We start from the raw sequence: 15585 nt of genomic DNA on the forward strand, positions 1-15585 counted from the left end.
GGGAGAGGTATAAGTATTAATTCACCACCACTTCCAGTGTCTAAAAATTCTGTCTACAAAATTAAAGAATGTAATCCCTTCTCTACTTCATGCCTATCCCACCTTCATCTGCACCTGGCATGACTATGCCAACAGAAGAGCAAATATACAGTTCTGGTCTGTTCACTCTGTGTATTAGAAACATGTTCGCATCACTCAGCACCTGCTGTGCTATCCCTAGGAGAAAATGAACATTTATGTAGTATGTTCTAACAAATTATTCTGCTGATCACTAACATGGCAAATCTGAGAAGCTACAGCTTTTTAAAGTTAATCATAATTTCAAGTATGTTTACTGAGTAAAATTAAATATTATAAGTTATCACATTGCTGAGAATCTTGACACTGCAAGAATGGAGGGAGAGGTAGGAAGAAGTGTGGTTTTTTAGAGATCAGGTTTGGTTTCAGCATTCTGTTAGAAAAAGTGTTCATATATGTCTTTATATAGCTGTTTATACAGGTGAAAGTATAAAGCTGAATTAGCCTTGTTGTACCATAAGCATTTTTTAAACCAGTCTGTTAGGATCAAATGCCTACATTTCTAGGACACAGGGTCCAGTGGAACTTCTGCATCTCAGCACTCCTATGAAGATGAATTTAATTTACAGGTTTTATCATAAAGGGTAAAACACAGAAGCATATTACAGCTTTAAATTTAAGCATATGGACAGTATAAAGAAATTAGCTTTATAGAGCTCAAATGTTTGCAGGTTTTGCTTGTATGCTAAGTTACTGCTGACCAAACTCTCCCAGAAACTCTTGTTGCTATTACTATTTGTAAGGAAGGCATGAAGAACATGAATGCTAGTGATAAACCAGATGCTTGTCAGTTTAGGAAATAACCCTCTTCTTAAAAGCTGCCTCCTTTCAGAGTGTTAAGTATTGCCTAACTGACTTCTTCAAAGGCTAGTGTGCAACTGGTTTGAACTCACTTTCAGATGAGGCACCATCTCTCCATCTGTTTGCAGACATGTCCCTTTATTTTGCCTAGAAAATTTATCTGGGTAAAATCTAAAGACTGAAAATTTGTAAAAACTCTGTGGATATTTGACAGCTTGGCTTATCCCCTAAGCATGTGTGGGTCTACAACTGCAGAAGGTGTATGGTACAGCAGATGCATCCAGAAAGTGCTGTACAAACTGCATGCATGCTGCCCAGAGGGTCAGAGTGCGCATAGCTAATTCAGTGTAGTTTTGGATGCATCAGTCTTCATATGCATGGGCAGATCAACTGTTCACATGCGGTAACACAGATGCATCTGAATAACTTCGGACTTATTCTGCATGTGCTTTATAAATGGTCTGTGCATACAGTCTATCAAGTATGCTCTGGAATTACCTGGCTTACAATAATGCATACACTGCAAAGTATGTATGATCGTATTTTGTCTGGGAAATTTCCAAAGAAATAGAATGATCCTATTCTCAAAAGTCCTGAGAATATATATATATATTAAAAAATATATATTTTATATATTTATTTGTGTGTGTGTGTGTGTGTGTGTATAAATATATATATATGGCTAGCTACTTGAACATTTGAGAGACCTTGAAATGTAAGAGACCATTCTGAGATTAATTAGAGCTAATGTAATTTTGCTTTCTACAGAAAAATACAGATATTATTAGAAAAGCCCACAGCATTTACCATTTGTAAATTCAGTTTGTAAACACAGTAGCTGAATAGGATGTTTTTGCAACTGAAATAATGAATATAAAATAGCTTTTTTCCATGCACCTGCATTGAAATCCCGCGGGGTTAACTCGTTGTTCTGAGGAGGGCTCAGCGCTCTCAGCTAAGCTGACATTGTGCCATAAAGCCGCAGAGCTCGCCTGTGCGGGCTGGCTGCCGGCTGTCCTTGCCTCCTCCTGTAAAACACGGCACTGCCCTTGTTACTGTCCAGCATCTCCTTCTCTCCTTGCCGTGATTTGTTCGGCTGGTGGTGCACTAGAAGTGGGCATAACCAAGCAAGTTGGGGAGCACCTGGGGTATGGTGTTTATCTGGAGGAAGAGGAGGTTTTAAATCCTTGTTGGTTGACATACGCTTACTGGAGAGAGGCTGGGATGATTCTGCGATGCCTTTCAGGCTTAGAAAATGGAACAGTTCAGAATACCATTTTTGGCATGAGTCTGCACTCTACGTGGGTCAATACTTTGTGTTTTGGTAGGAGTTTAGCACCCTTTCATTTTTTACAGTTAGAAATCTTTCACCCTGCTTCTTTAGAAGCCATTCCTCTGATTGTGGATAATGATCCTATAAAAGCAGGTGAAATATGTTTTTAAAATTTTCCTCTAGATTCAAGAAGATTGGAGTTAGAGAACCCATGAGCACTTTGACCCCTCTTTACAAATTTATCTACTATATTCCACTATTCAATATGTCTGTGTGATTAAGGTATTTGTGTTCACACTGTCATTATGATCTAGAAGATTTGGGTTTTATTATTTGATAGATTTTAGTGAACTACTCTTTCATTTCCCAGCTATATTTTGCTTTCTTCTCCCTTTAGTCCTCATTTAGTTTCTCACTCTCCTTATTGACTTTTTCTAAATGCAAAGTTTAACCTATCTATTTTTGCTACCCTTCCTGCTCCTTTCTCTTCTCTTCTCTTCTCTTCTCTTCTCTTCTCTTCTCTTCTCTTCTCTTCTCTTCTCTTTGACCTATTTTCCTATTTTTCTTTGCTTTCAGTTCTGTATTGGTTTTATACTGCTTATCTTCCAGTCTTCCTATTTTTTTTCATTTCACTTCCTTCATTTTGTCTCCTAATTCATTCTACATTCATTGATATTACTGTCTCCTCGTCTTTCCAGTCTTTTTGCCCTATTTTCCTCCTATTTTTTCAGCTTCTTTCCATACTTTCTGCTTTGATTTGTCTCCTTTTCAGATGTGTTAAAATGTTTCCCTTCCAACTATCTCTTGTATTCTTACTTCTCTGGCATTTCATATCTCTTGCTTATTCCAAGGTGTACCGATCTGCATCAGTCCTGAACTCTCCTCAGATGTAGACTAATCATTTTGCAAGGAGCCAAGCAATGGGCAGAGACTGCAGATATCTCTTTAGATTCAGATGTAAGGGATATGCTCCACTGTGTATCCAAATATTGGTTTCAACTGCATGTCTCATGTCATGAGAAAGCCATTCAGCAGACTAAAAATGAATGCTCTGTAGCTTTTAACAGGAATTCATTTTTTCTCTCTTGCCAGATTTATTTTTTCAGCTGCGTTATATAAATAAATACATATATTAGAATACTTCCAAAATTATCCAGTTACAGCTACTGACTAAAGCACCAGTTATATAGCAACTATTCAAATGAAATAAAAATAAGAAATTATTCCTCTTGTTATCCAGAATAACTATTGTACAAGTGCTTGGAACCATTAATTTGCTCCCTCCTATAATATACAGAGCTGATTTTTATCTGTGTAACAAAAATTCTTATTCGACAATGCTTGTTTAATGATAATCTTACTGAAGTCAGTGGAAATTTTTGCATTAGGACTGATGAACTGTGCTCTTTAAAACTACCAGTATTATCCTGATCAATTCAATACGGGTGTGGGGTTATTTTAAGATAATTACAGTTACATAGAAAGAATGTATCTGATTGTTCTTAAGTAATATGCTTTTGCTTATTCTGTGTAAAAAGAGCAGTATATTTCTATAGTTGAGGAATTATTGCAGTTTATATAATTAGCATAAGAAGCACCAAAGAAGTGCTTTTTTTAAAAAGTCAAATCACCAGCTAACTGCTATTTCATTGTCCTTTACATTTGTTTCAATAGGACATATTTGAATGTTCAGCCATAGCATAAACACAAGCATTTTAATATAAATGTTATATCTTTCTTAGTTGGTGGTTACAACGTGTTTGTCTGAATCTTCTTTTCTGCTTCCTTCTAGTATTTTCCTATGCAGAAGAATAAATGGTAATTAAAATGTGCAGGATGAAAAGATGGAGCAGTCAGTGCTTGTACCACCAGGACCAGACAGCTTCCAATACTTCACTAGAGAGTCTCTTGCAGCTATTGAACAGCGCATTGCTGCAGAAAAAGCTAAGAACCCTAAACAAGATCGTAAAGACAACGACGATGAAAATGGGCCAAAGCCAAACAGTGACTTGGAGGCCGGAAAAACACTTCCATTCATTTACGGCGACATACCTCCAGGAATGGTGTCTGAGCCCTTGGAGGACATGGACCCATATTATATCAATAAAAAAGTGAGTCTAATACCAGCCTTGTTCATATTGCTGTGTTGGTAGTCTTTTATCATTTTCATGATATATAATTTCCTTACAGTGCATAATGTAGTTTGCTACTTCGGTTTATTAATTGACAAACATGTAAAAAATGTCATTCTAATAACGTGGAAATGGCTGAGCATTGCTGAAGGGCGTAGGTATGCAAAAAGTGTAGAGAATGTTTGATGCCAAGAATACATATATATTCTACCTTCTAGAAAGTTAGTAAATAGATAGTTAGCATCTTCTATATACAAAAGTTGATTTATCTAATTCATGTTTTCAGAACACATTTACCACTGTAAGACTGCTTTTGGCACACCAATCCTCTGACTTTAAAGGTGGAGTAATTTTACAATAATAGGATTTTTAGCATTAAATTAATCACATTTGCAATAAATGTAAAATTATGAATGATGATTGCTTAATTTACTTCTTCAATGTATGTAGTAGCATATATATAAATAGTATGAAAATGTAGGCTCCTGTCTCACTGCTCTCTATATCAGTAGCAAAGTGCCCACTGCCTTCAGTGGTACAGGGCAGAATCCCTAATCCTTAATGGGTATCAGCCTTTCCTCCTTTTTTTTCATTTTCATCAAAATTTACACAATTTATATCCATTGATATAATTTAATTTATATCAAAGGAACACTTATATCAAAGCAGAAACATAGTACATAGTCTTTGACAATAAGCAAATTTAGGGATTCTAGGTGTAATAATATTACCTACAGAAACATGTATGTATACATAACAGATGACATATTTTGCAAATTTTAGAAAAGTGAAGATATATTGAAACTGGTTACATGAACATGGCACCCTTTCTCTAAGGTTCTTTAGATTTCAAATTAGCAGCATGAACCAATCCATAGCAAGTTTTGGTCTCAGGAATCTGCTTTGGTAGCAGAGACCTCCTGAAATTCTTAGGAGATTTATGGAATCAATAGAGAAACACACAGGTAAGCAGAAAATGTCATAAAGAGAATGTAAAACTGATTTAAAAGTTTCTGGTGGAACTGGCCTTTAGCAGGTCTGCAATCCTTGCAGGGTGATTCTGTTGCACAGCCATATACAGCAGAAAAGATTCACAGTTTATAGTGATAGCTTGCTTGGGTGATACTTTAATTAATAAATACTGTCATTATGGAAACTCTATAAATACGAAGAGAGGAGTTATTTTGATTTCCACAAAGTGCTGTGTTCTAAGTGTCTTTTAGCCTGCTAAATTTTATGTGATTTATGAGTCCTATTTTGACAAGAAGAGAAAAAATAATATGTGAAAGAACAGTATTTTTGTCTTTATTATTTGATGCCTCTGAAAGAGCCTTTATCTGTCATTCACAGTGTACAAAGATTTATCTTTAAATCCCAGTTCTACTTTTGCAAAGATAAAAGATGTGTTTCCATAAAAGCAGGCATTGTGGAGTACTGTACTAATTGTGTCTGACTGTTTATCACATAAAATCACATATAACTGCACCCCTACCCGCCCACAGCCCATCCTGGACTTTCGTAGCCAAATAAGCCTGTCCTGTGTGTCACAGCAGTGGTAACAGGGGAAGGCTTGCTGGGTGTGACCTACAGGTACCTTGTTCAGTCTCCAGGCGTGGAGGAGCATTCACCGAAGTAGCTGAGAGCCGAGTACAGTACCATCCACCAGGCCCTATCAGTCAAAGACAAGACAGAAGTTTCTCACCCACCACAATTCTTTCCATTTTTCCTTCCTCCGGTAGCAGGCAGCTTCCCCAGACTTTCCTAAATAGAAATTCCAACATCTATTTCAATTTTACATCAATAGTTTGATTTAAAAATATCTTTTTCCTGTATTTGTTATCTAGCTGTATGTGAATTTGGAAGGATTTTTGTCTTGCTCCACTTGTCTTTTGTGAGTAATGGTAGCAGGGGATGCTTCTGCAATGCTCCAGCTGGTGCCGCTGTGGCTTCAGACCAATGTAAAGACCTCTGCATAAACTGTACCTGGATTTGTCTGCAGAAACTATATCAGTTTGGATCCCAAACTTTCAAATGGGGAATAAAAGTGGTTACTTAAAGCTTTGATCAAATGATACTAACGAACATGGTCATAGTGTTTATTCAGAAAGCCTAATAAACTGTGCAAGGTTTTTAGGAATATCTTTTTATTCCAAATTGGAGTCATGAGTGAAATGATCCAATATCAGCCTCAGATCCAAGTATTACATCCCACTCACTGTTTCTTTTCCTATTTTTAGAGAATCATGAACCAGCAGAGCAGAGCTCTTCTTAAAACGTCCAAATAAGTATTTAACTAAAGGCTGTCAGCCACTTTGCCACCCTCAGACAGTTATGTTTTCAGATAGAGAGAGCCTTTTTCTTTTCCTAGTTCTGCACATGAGACCAAATTGTAATGATTAAATTCTCTGAGATCATGGTAACAGTAGTATTAACTGTAGGGGAGAAGAAGATTTTCCACACTTTTGGGAGTAATAATTCTGATGTGTACGAAGAGAAAACTGAAAGAGAAACACATGATGATGCTGGTTCTCAAAGTAGCTAGGAGAGGATATAGAAATAGGCCTGAGCTGATGAAGAACACAAAATATATTCATAAAAATAAATCCAGTTCTTACTGGAGCTTATTTAGCTTTTGAGTACACACAGAGACAGCTTTTAATGATCCGCATTTCGTAAGATACCTATTGAGTAATTTCTGATATCCCTTTCCCACCTCAACATCTTATACATTTAAAGTTTAATCTTGCCTTCCATTTTAAGGCCCTCTGTTATTAAATCTCTTTGTAACTAGTTTGTCACCCATAGTATGAAGAACAGAAAATTGTGTTTGCATCGATTTGAAATTTTCCTTTCATGGAAGAGCACTGGCCACAGGTCTGGCCTGGCGACCCAGAAAATACCAGAAATACAGACAGATGTGAAGGATCTGGCCTGGTTCTCTGTAGGTGGTACTTACACCTCTTGCAGCAGAAGAAAATTTATGTAGCATGTATCTGTTGTTTAGGAACATCAATGAACATTGTTCATTCTACTTATGGAAGTTTTATTAACTGAAGGAAAATACTTCTAGAGGCAAAGTATTCCCAAGTTCAAAGCAGGCTTTCATACCTATTGCTATATACTTTAAGTATTTTTATCTTTTAGATATTTTAAATACTGCGTGATGCTGCAGACAAGCTAAATTCATACCTTTATTGCGTGTGTTACAGTTTCCTTCTGCATTTCCTGTCCAGTTGGTACACATAAATCAACATGACATTGATTACATTTCAGCTTTAACAGCTGATTCTGTTTCAAAGTCAGGAGACACATTGCCCTAAAGCCGCCCCGAAGCTCCGGTCCAGCCTTGCTGAAAGCCGAGGGCCAGAAGCCCCCCGTAAAGGGCTGAGACTCGCTGATGCCAGCGCCTGCCACCTCAGCCGTCCTCGCGCCGAGTCCCGCTCGCTCGCCCGCTGGCAACACCGGCCGGAGCACAGGCGGGTGGCATCTGGCCAGCTGGAACGGCGATTTTGGGATCTTCCTTTGGTGCCTCGGGGCTTCCCAGACAGGGCCGTGGGGAATCGCAGCTGGCCCAGGCTCTCTGCGGGGAGGGACCTGGCCCCAAGGAAGCCGTTTTAGGGCACTGTAGGTGCAGTCACAGTTGTCCACGGCAGCCTCCTCTTGGTGCTCCCGGCAGACTGCGGCACAGGCGTTCGAGAAGGCTGAGGCTTACAGAGCCATTAAACTGCAACAAAACAGGGATCGTCTGTAAAATCAGCACCTTGTCTCCACTGTCAGTGTTTCTTCAAAAATAATTCGGCCCTTCTTATTTTTTATTGACCGTGCCTATTTGAAAATATATCCTTCCAGATCACCTCCTTTCACTGTGAAAGTAGCAAGAATCAAATGTGTACATGTACAATTAATAGAACATTTCAATTATGTAGCAAGATTGAACAAGTTTGTTGTATTTTTGCATGCATTGCATGTAGAAACATCATCTAGAGCGTTTCACGTTTCATCTTTAAAATTTTTTTCTCAGCAATAGGTTTGCGCATGCCATGTTTTTATACAGTTTAATATAGAATAATACAGGAATAAATAAGTATGTGCTGAGCTGAGTAAGAGCATTAATTTGTGGAGAAGGTAGTCCTGAGATGGAATGATAAAAAAACAGGAAAACCTGCCAAGAGAAACAAAAATGGACAGGTGTGCTAGTTTTCTGGTTTTGTAACTGTTTCTATGTAAATCAATCTTCAGGTACTTATCTGAAGTGGGAAAGAAAAGATAAAAATTGACAACCTCTGTTTAACAACAAAGCAGCCCATTATAGCAAATTCAGATTATTGATACACACTGTATTGCAGGTAGCCTAAATGCTAGCAGCTGCAGCCTTGGGACATAATTATTTATTGCAATAGAATACCTGTTCTTATATTCTTAGAATTTTATTGTAATGAAATACTTTTGACCTAGCGTTCAATAATGTTAGTTTTTAGAACCGTGAAGTTTAGAATCCAAAGTCATTGCAATGCTCTTGGGTTTTTTGCTCTAAAATTGAGTAAAAATGAACTTGGGATTTTACCCGTTTCTTGTGTTCCACTTCTGTGTAAATGAAAATCTGTGTTCCCAGTCCAGTGGTGCCTGCCTGTTCATGCTCCAGCTGCCTCCACAAAGGATCAAGGAGGCCCCATCACTGTGTATAGAAAAGGGATCAGCTGGACCTCCTTAAGATCCTGACCTGCAGGTCTGCATCAAACTCTAGTCCGCCTGGTTTCATACTTTGAGGGCTGGCTATTTTCTCTTGAAGCTAGCTTGCTACATTAAAGAGGAGGGAAAGAATAACTGGAACTACGTGGGCCTTACCTCACCTTCCTCCTGCTATAGTTATAGATTTAGTATTGTCCATTGCCTCCCCATGCCCTGCCTTGCCAAAAGGATGTTGAATGATGCCTGGCAGAAAAGATGCCTCCTTTTGTCCTGGCACTTGAGCATATCAGTCCCAAATCTGATCAAACCACTGTTTCCTGGGATTTAGCCATAGGAAGTGGAAATGCGGGGCAGTAGCCCTAGCCCTCAGCCTGCTAAATATTACCTTCCAGAAGCTACTTTTAAAGCTAACTTGGAGGAAGGAAAGGAGAAATAAGGTTTTAAAACTCTCTGTCCTGAGAGGTTCTCGGAGGCCATGTCTTCCTTGTCCAGCATGGGTTCATCTTCTCTTTTTCCTGCATCTTTTCAAAATTCCTCATTCTTTGCTCTGGTGAGAATGCAGTTCCTCGATTTATATCAAATATGGCAGAAGCAACAGAACTGCAATCCATGTTACAGACTGCAAAAGTTGCAAATCAGATACTTCTGTTTTCCTACTAATTTCTTTTAATTTATATTCCCATTGGAATCTTTGAGTGTGAGCAGCTTTTCTGCCTTTATAAAATGAATAAAACACTTTATAACAAATAAAATTGGAAAAGTATTCATAATACTTTATATACTAATACTAACCTCCTACTTATTTAGAATTTATTTAACTTTTCTCAGTGTATGTCTACATAGCCCTGACAGCTTTGGGTACAACGCTTCATGTTCACCCACACTGCCTACGCATTGGCTTGCATCTGGGTTGAGACTGGCATGAGATAGCAGGCTTACCACAGAAGGAAGCTTGCATAGGGATTAGATGGTAGTTGTTATTTGGATTTTCGAGGAAAATTCTCCCTCAAAAATGAGATATAATTTTGCTTCATATTTAAGGCTAGAAGTCAGGGGACCAACAAAGTCATTTTGAAGGCTCCAGTCATGAAGATGATTTGAGTGAAAAATTAAAACCAAGACAGGAAATTTAAGTCTTGTTGGTTCTGCATATGCAGGGCAGGAAAAAGTAGAACAGCTAAAATAGCAGCAGCTTCAAGCTGAACCTGGAGCTGTGCCAGCAGGCTGTTATTTTCCATAAGGTATGATAGAAAAGAGATGTATGTTTAATATGCTTGTGTTTGAAGATTTTAAAAAAGATAGGGGTTGACTAAATGTAGGTGGTGTAGTCTTGGATACAAAGTAAGTAGGGAGTGTGATTTTTAATGTATTTTGTCAAGTACCTCATAGCTACAAAAGCAGAGAGCGCAAGCTTCAGGTTTCTGAGCTGCTGTGAGTTGGGGCAGCCGGGGACAGAGCTGGGAGGGGAAGCTGGCCTTCCTCCTCGGAGGTGGGGAGGGAGGCTTTAAAACAGTGTACCAAAAATCATTCATCTCCTTGGTGCCTCAGTATTTAAAAGGAAAGCTTCATTTAAGGTCAAATCATATAGTGTTACCATTTGAAGGTCATCATTATCCGTAATCCATAACTGGAAGTTTAATTTGGAAACATTAGATCAAGTTTTATCCCACTGGTCTCAGTTTTGTACGCAGTCTCTCTGTTTCCGTGCAGACAAGGGGGAAATCAAATACATACGTTATACGTTTTCCGTACATCTTGAGTCTGTACTCAAGACTCAATATTAAGCCTCAGTATTAACATCCCTTGCTATTAAGGGTTTAAGTCTGAATAGGAAGGTGTTTGACCAGGAAAGTGAGCAGGCTGTGACAGAGCTGTGATGGAGAACGAGAGCAGGGGAACAGGGCAAAATAGGATGTGTTACCAAAAAATCCAGAGCGTGCAAGAAGCCAACAAGTGATTTGGGATGGGGACATCCTCAGGGATTAATCCCTGCTTCCCCTCTGCCTTTAGTAACTAGAAGCTGTCAAAGACCAGAAGAAACCCTCACTCACCTCCCCATCTCCCTCCACATCTGCACATCGTGGGCTGTACATACTAAGCTGCCCAAACCCAAGCACACTTAAGAGTTGTCTTTCTTGAACCTCCTTGGCATATTTTCTCTGTCTGCCAGCCTGTCCAGAAATAGAGGCTTGTAGCCTGGTTGCTGGCAGCCGCGGAGCAGCGCCAGGTCCCGCAGGCAGCTGCACACAGCCTTGCCCACAGGTCCGCCGGCGCTCTGGCGTGCAGCTTGCTTTTCACCAAGGTAATGAACACAAGGAGTGCTACCACGAATCAGGCTTTATCATAGCTTATCCAAGAAATGAACTACAAAAAAACAATTTTAGGCATTTCTCTTCTTCAGATTCTTCATTGCCCTTTAATGTTATTTGAGTTTAGGCCATAATCCTTGCATCATCTCTTCCAATGCGTGCAGCTTTCTCCCAAATTATTCATCGCTCTCTCTGCAGTATATTTCATTCTTTTTTGATTGATCCTGCAGCTGAAGAGCACCTCAGTGCTGCAAAGCAGTGTGACTGTCCACATTTCAGTGCAGGAGTGTTAGTGTTGTTGCAGCCACCATGGCTTATGGTCTAAGCACGGCAATGTTTGCAGGGTTTGCATTCATGCAATCTATATTTGCCCCACTGATGTATTTGAGAAAAATAGACAAACTTTCAGACCCAGTCTTCTTCTATTTGCTAAAGAAGGGCTTGCATGCTTAAAAGCCTCTTTTTTCAAGAATATGAGAAATTTCAGTAAAAATATTACCTCTATTTAGAAGAGTTTTCAAAATTCCTATATGCCTTGAAGTTTCTCTAAATTTCATAGGCTCTTTAGCTGTTAAAATTTAAATTTAACAAGCTCTGCATGTTCTGGAAAAGTTTCATACCTTCAAACCACAATTGCCGCAGGGAGGCGAGCTGGGATATATCTCTTGTTCTCCTCGGATAAGGTGTGTTCAGATGGCCATGGTCCTCAGAGATCCACCTAGTCATGGCTAGATGTGTTATTGCCATTTCCCACTCTCCTTAGCCCAAAGAACAAGAAAGGAAGTAAAATAAAAACTATAAAGGAATGGGTAGTCTATAAAATCAATTTGTGTATAGATTTCTCATGCTAATACATTGATAACATCCACAATAAAGTGACCCTCCTCTCTATGGTATTTCAAACAGGAATAGAGAGGCTAGTTTTCTATGGAAAAGCATGAATAAAATTATCATTTTAGTTAATCATTTCTGCACCTTTTGTTAAAGAAATGGATCATGTAAATGTATCATAGAAAGAATTACACTGAGATTGTTTAATGAAGTGTTATTATAAGGTTACTAATGTTCTATCTTTAAAATGATTATTTTCTATATATCAGGTAAGTACTGAAAATAAGTTTCATATACAAAGTAAGTGTGAAAAAACATGTTTTTTATGTATTATCTATATAAAAAGTTAAAATTTAGGTGATTTTCTGTAGGAAAAGTTTTAAAATGAGCCTCTACATTGAACATACACTTATAAACTGCTTTTTCTTTCTCTTTTTCAGACCTTTATAGTATTGAATAAAGGGAAGGCAATCTTCCGATTCAGTGCCACCTCTGCCCTGTATATTTTAACTCCTTTCAATCCTCTTAGAAAAATAGCTATTAAAATTTTGGTACATTCATATCCTTTCTCAGTGGTTGTTCAAAATGTTGGTCTTAAAAATTAAGAAAACCCATAACTGTTTTTGTGTCATTATAAATAAAAGGGTTTTGTACCCTTTAAGTTTATTTTAATTTTACAATGTAAGACTTAATGGTAAAATTCTATAAATAATAGAAATTTTTTATACGTTATATAGATACATTTTAGCTATTCTTTACAATTTCAGTATTTCTGTTGTAGAAGTCTATGGAATGGATAGATTTAAGGAAACACTCATTCTCTTAAATTGCAAATCTTTTTCAATTTTTTTTGCAGTCTCATGAATTTAAAGACAATTTAAATTTGTAGAAATTTTCCAGAAAAAGTTTCTTCAGATTAATTTAAACATTGAATTGTTATGTGTGCCTGATTCTTTTTTTTCACTGTGAAGCTATTCATTAAATGATTACTTTTTTTTTTTTATTTAACTTGCAATTTGTGCTCACAAATTCCAGATAAACTTTTGGTTTCGCAAGCAATTAAGTATGTATGCAGCTGCTCAGGAATAGCAAACTTGGGGGTGTTTATACTGCCTTTTAGGGGACCTTCTGAGTCTACCCTCAAGACCAGCCTTACAGGCTGTTGCAGTGGCGTGCCTGGCACCCCGTCCAGACATGCCAAACCTCAGATTCCCAAACCTGCCCGTTTTGCACTCTTTAACGCCCTGCCAGAAAGCACAGGCAGGCAGTCCTGTGGGCGGCTTGCACAGCATCTGCGTGTGGACAGACCGGGGATCGGGCCAAGGTTTTAGACTGGCGTGTGGGCTTGGTGCCTGGTGGTCCTAACGCTTGGTGGACATTTCCAGCAGGAGAGGTTTAGGTGCATCATTCTTGTAAAAGCCCGGGAGTGGGAAAAGTAGTCACCAAATGAGAGCTTCAGTGTCCCAGTAAGACTTTTAACATTGATCAGTGAGTCAAAAGCGGAAGTCCAATGCTAGAGACTGCTGGCAGATCTGCTGGGTGTTTGGGGAAAAGGAAGAAGCGAGGGCAGCTGATTGCCTGCCAACTCGGAAGACCTTTTCCCCAGAGCTCACTGGCAGTTGAAGCAGCGGGAGAAGGGGAGGACGGTGCCCAGGGAGGCAGCAGCCAGCGGCTGAGGGACCTGGTAGAGACCTATGGACACGGTGGTAGGGATGGTGTGAAAATGCAGCCGCATACAGGCAGACTGAGGTCTCTAATGAATGTTCATCCATTCACATGAGTTATACACTCTAACTTACAATAGCTGCTAACCCTGGTGCTGTGCTCATTATGGTTAATGGTTTTCACACTGGTATTGTTCACCGAGTGGTTTTTTGCTTTTTGCTTTTTGTTTTTTTTTAAGTTCCTCCTCATTGTGTTCAAAGAGTATCCTGCTGCTCTTGGTGGCAATCAAGCAAAAGCAATTCTAATAAGCCATATGCATTTCTAATGCTTTTCATTCTCTCTAGTACCAGCCTGTGTGATTGGGTAGTCTTGGGTAGACTGGTTTACCTCTGTTTTAGGGGGCAACTCCATTCACTAAATAGACTGATTTCTTTTGTGACCTGCCCGTAGCAACTTAAAAGTCTAGAAAGTTCAGGACTACCAGCTATGGGTGGGTTATTTGTATCTTAGATATAGATGTAGATCTCATATTTTTATTTTTTTATCTTAAATGTAAGAATAAAAACACTTAGGTTCACTTTTTGCAATTCACTGCACTACAAACACAGCAATGCGACTGGGTTTACCAAGAGTCACTTAATACTTTCCATTACGCAGTTGGATTTGAGTTGCTTATATTTTGTCAAATTTGTCAGTCTAAGTGTTTTGGGGATATTTCACCTAAAACAGGTTAGCCACTTACAAGAAAAAAGCTAGAGGATCATGTTGCTTATTATTTTTAATAATTTTATGACTGTGTTATTGAAAAGATCTAGTGCCCAGATGTTTTGAGACAGGTGCTTGCCATTTTGGCCTCTCTAACAGGACTGGGCCTTTCACTTTCCCTGGGACAAACTGTTCAAGCGTGGTGAAACTGGCAGATCTTGGGAAACCTCAGTGTGTGCGTGCTCCAGATTATCAGCGCCTGCGTACGCTGTGCTCTGGTCACGTGTGCCCAGCCTCACGGTGACCTGGTGTCCCCCTGCAAAGAGGCAGCACGTGGCCTTTCCCAGCACTTGTGACTTTTCCCCGCAGTTATTCCTCCTCGCTGCTGGTGCCTATTGTAACACCAGAGACAGGAGCTGGTAACAGCACAAACTCCTCTCTTGTGCTCTGTCATTTCACTGCCCGATATTCTGCCTTTTTTTTTTTTTCTCTTGTGCCCTGCCTGACTTGAACTAAGGCAGATCATGGAGAAGAGGGGGCAATGCAGGAGCACTGGGAGGTGGCCAGGGCTTTGCAGGAGCGCTGGGAGGTGGCCAGGGCTTTGCAGGAGCACTGGGAGGTGGCCAGGGTTTGCCGGGAGCGGGAAGGGATAGGAATAGGTGCAGGGAGCAGAGAAGAGGGCACAGTGGCTGCAGCTGAGGAGCACAAGGCAGATTAGAAAGAAGCAGGGAGATGCTCACTGTGTGCGCTGGATGGACAAGCACTGCTCGGCCCTCAAGCAGTGGATTTCCCAGCACTGAACAGCAGTTTTCACTGCACAGAGTTTGTGTGACAGCATGATTGTCAAAATCAGCTAAGTCACTTAACAAAAGATATCACAATATTCACTGCTTGTTCAGGAATTCCACCAAAGGTCACCCGCCTCTCTATGGGAATCAGGCAGCTAAATCCTTCCCTGTGATTTGAACATGTACTTGAAAATATCTATGAATTGTTCAGCAGCTCTAAATGGTGATCTTAATGTTAGCACCTATTTTCTGCAATGTTTAGACTGAGACGTTACCTCTATTCTTCTTTCACCTAAAGTTACATTTTTTTTGTC

General features: G+C 39.3%; 1 protein-coding gene across 1 annotated transcript in view; it reads left to right on the forward strand.

The window, feature by feature from the left end:
* Window positions 1–3996: 3996 nt before the first annotated feature.
* LOC106499102 (sodium channel protein type 1 subunit alpha) overlaps window positions 3997–15585 on the forward strand; it is a 73208-nt gene continuing 61619 nt past the window's right edge. Inside the window, exons 1-2 of the mRNA XM_067298539.1 lie at window positions 3997–4263; window positions 12554–12672. Coding sequence (XP_067154640.1) covers window positions 3997–4263; window positions 12554–12672 — 386 coding nt within the window. The remainder of the gene's footprint in view (window positions 4264–12553; window positions 12673–15585) is intronic.

This window comes from Apteryx mantelli, chromosome 6 (genome assembly GCF_036417845.1).
Source record: "Apteryx mantelli isolate bAptMan1 chromosome 6, bAptMan1.hap1, whole genome shotgun sequence".
Lineage (NCBI taxonomy): Eukaryota > Metazoa > Chordata > Aves > Apterygiformes > Apterygidae > Apteryx > Apteryx mantelli.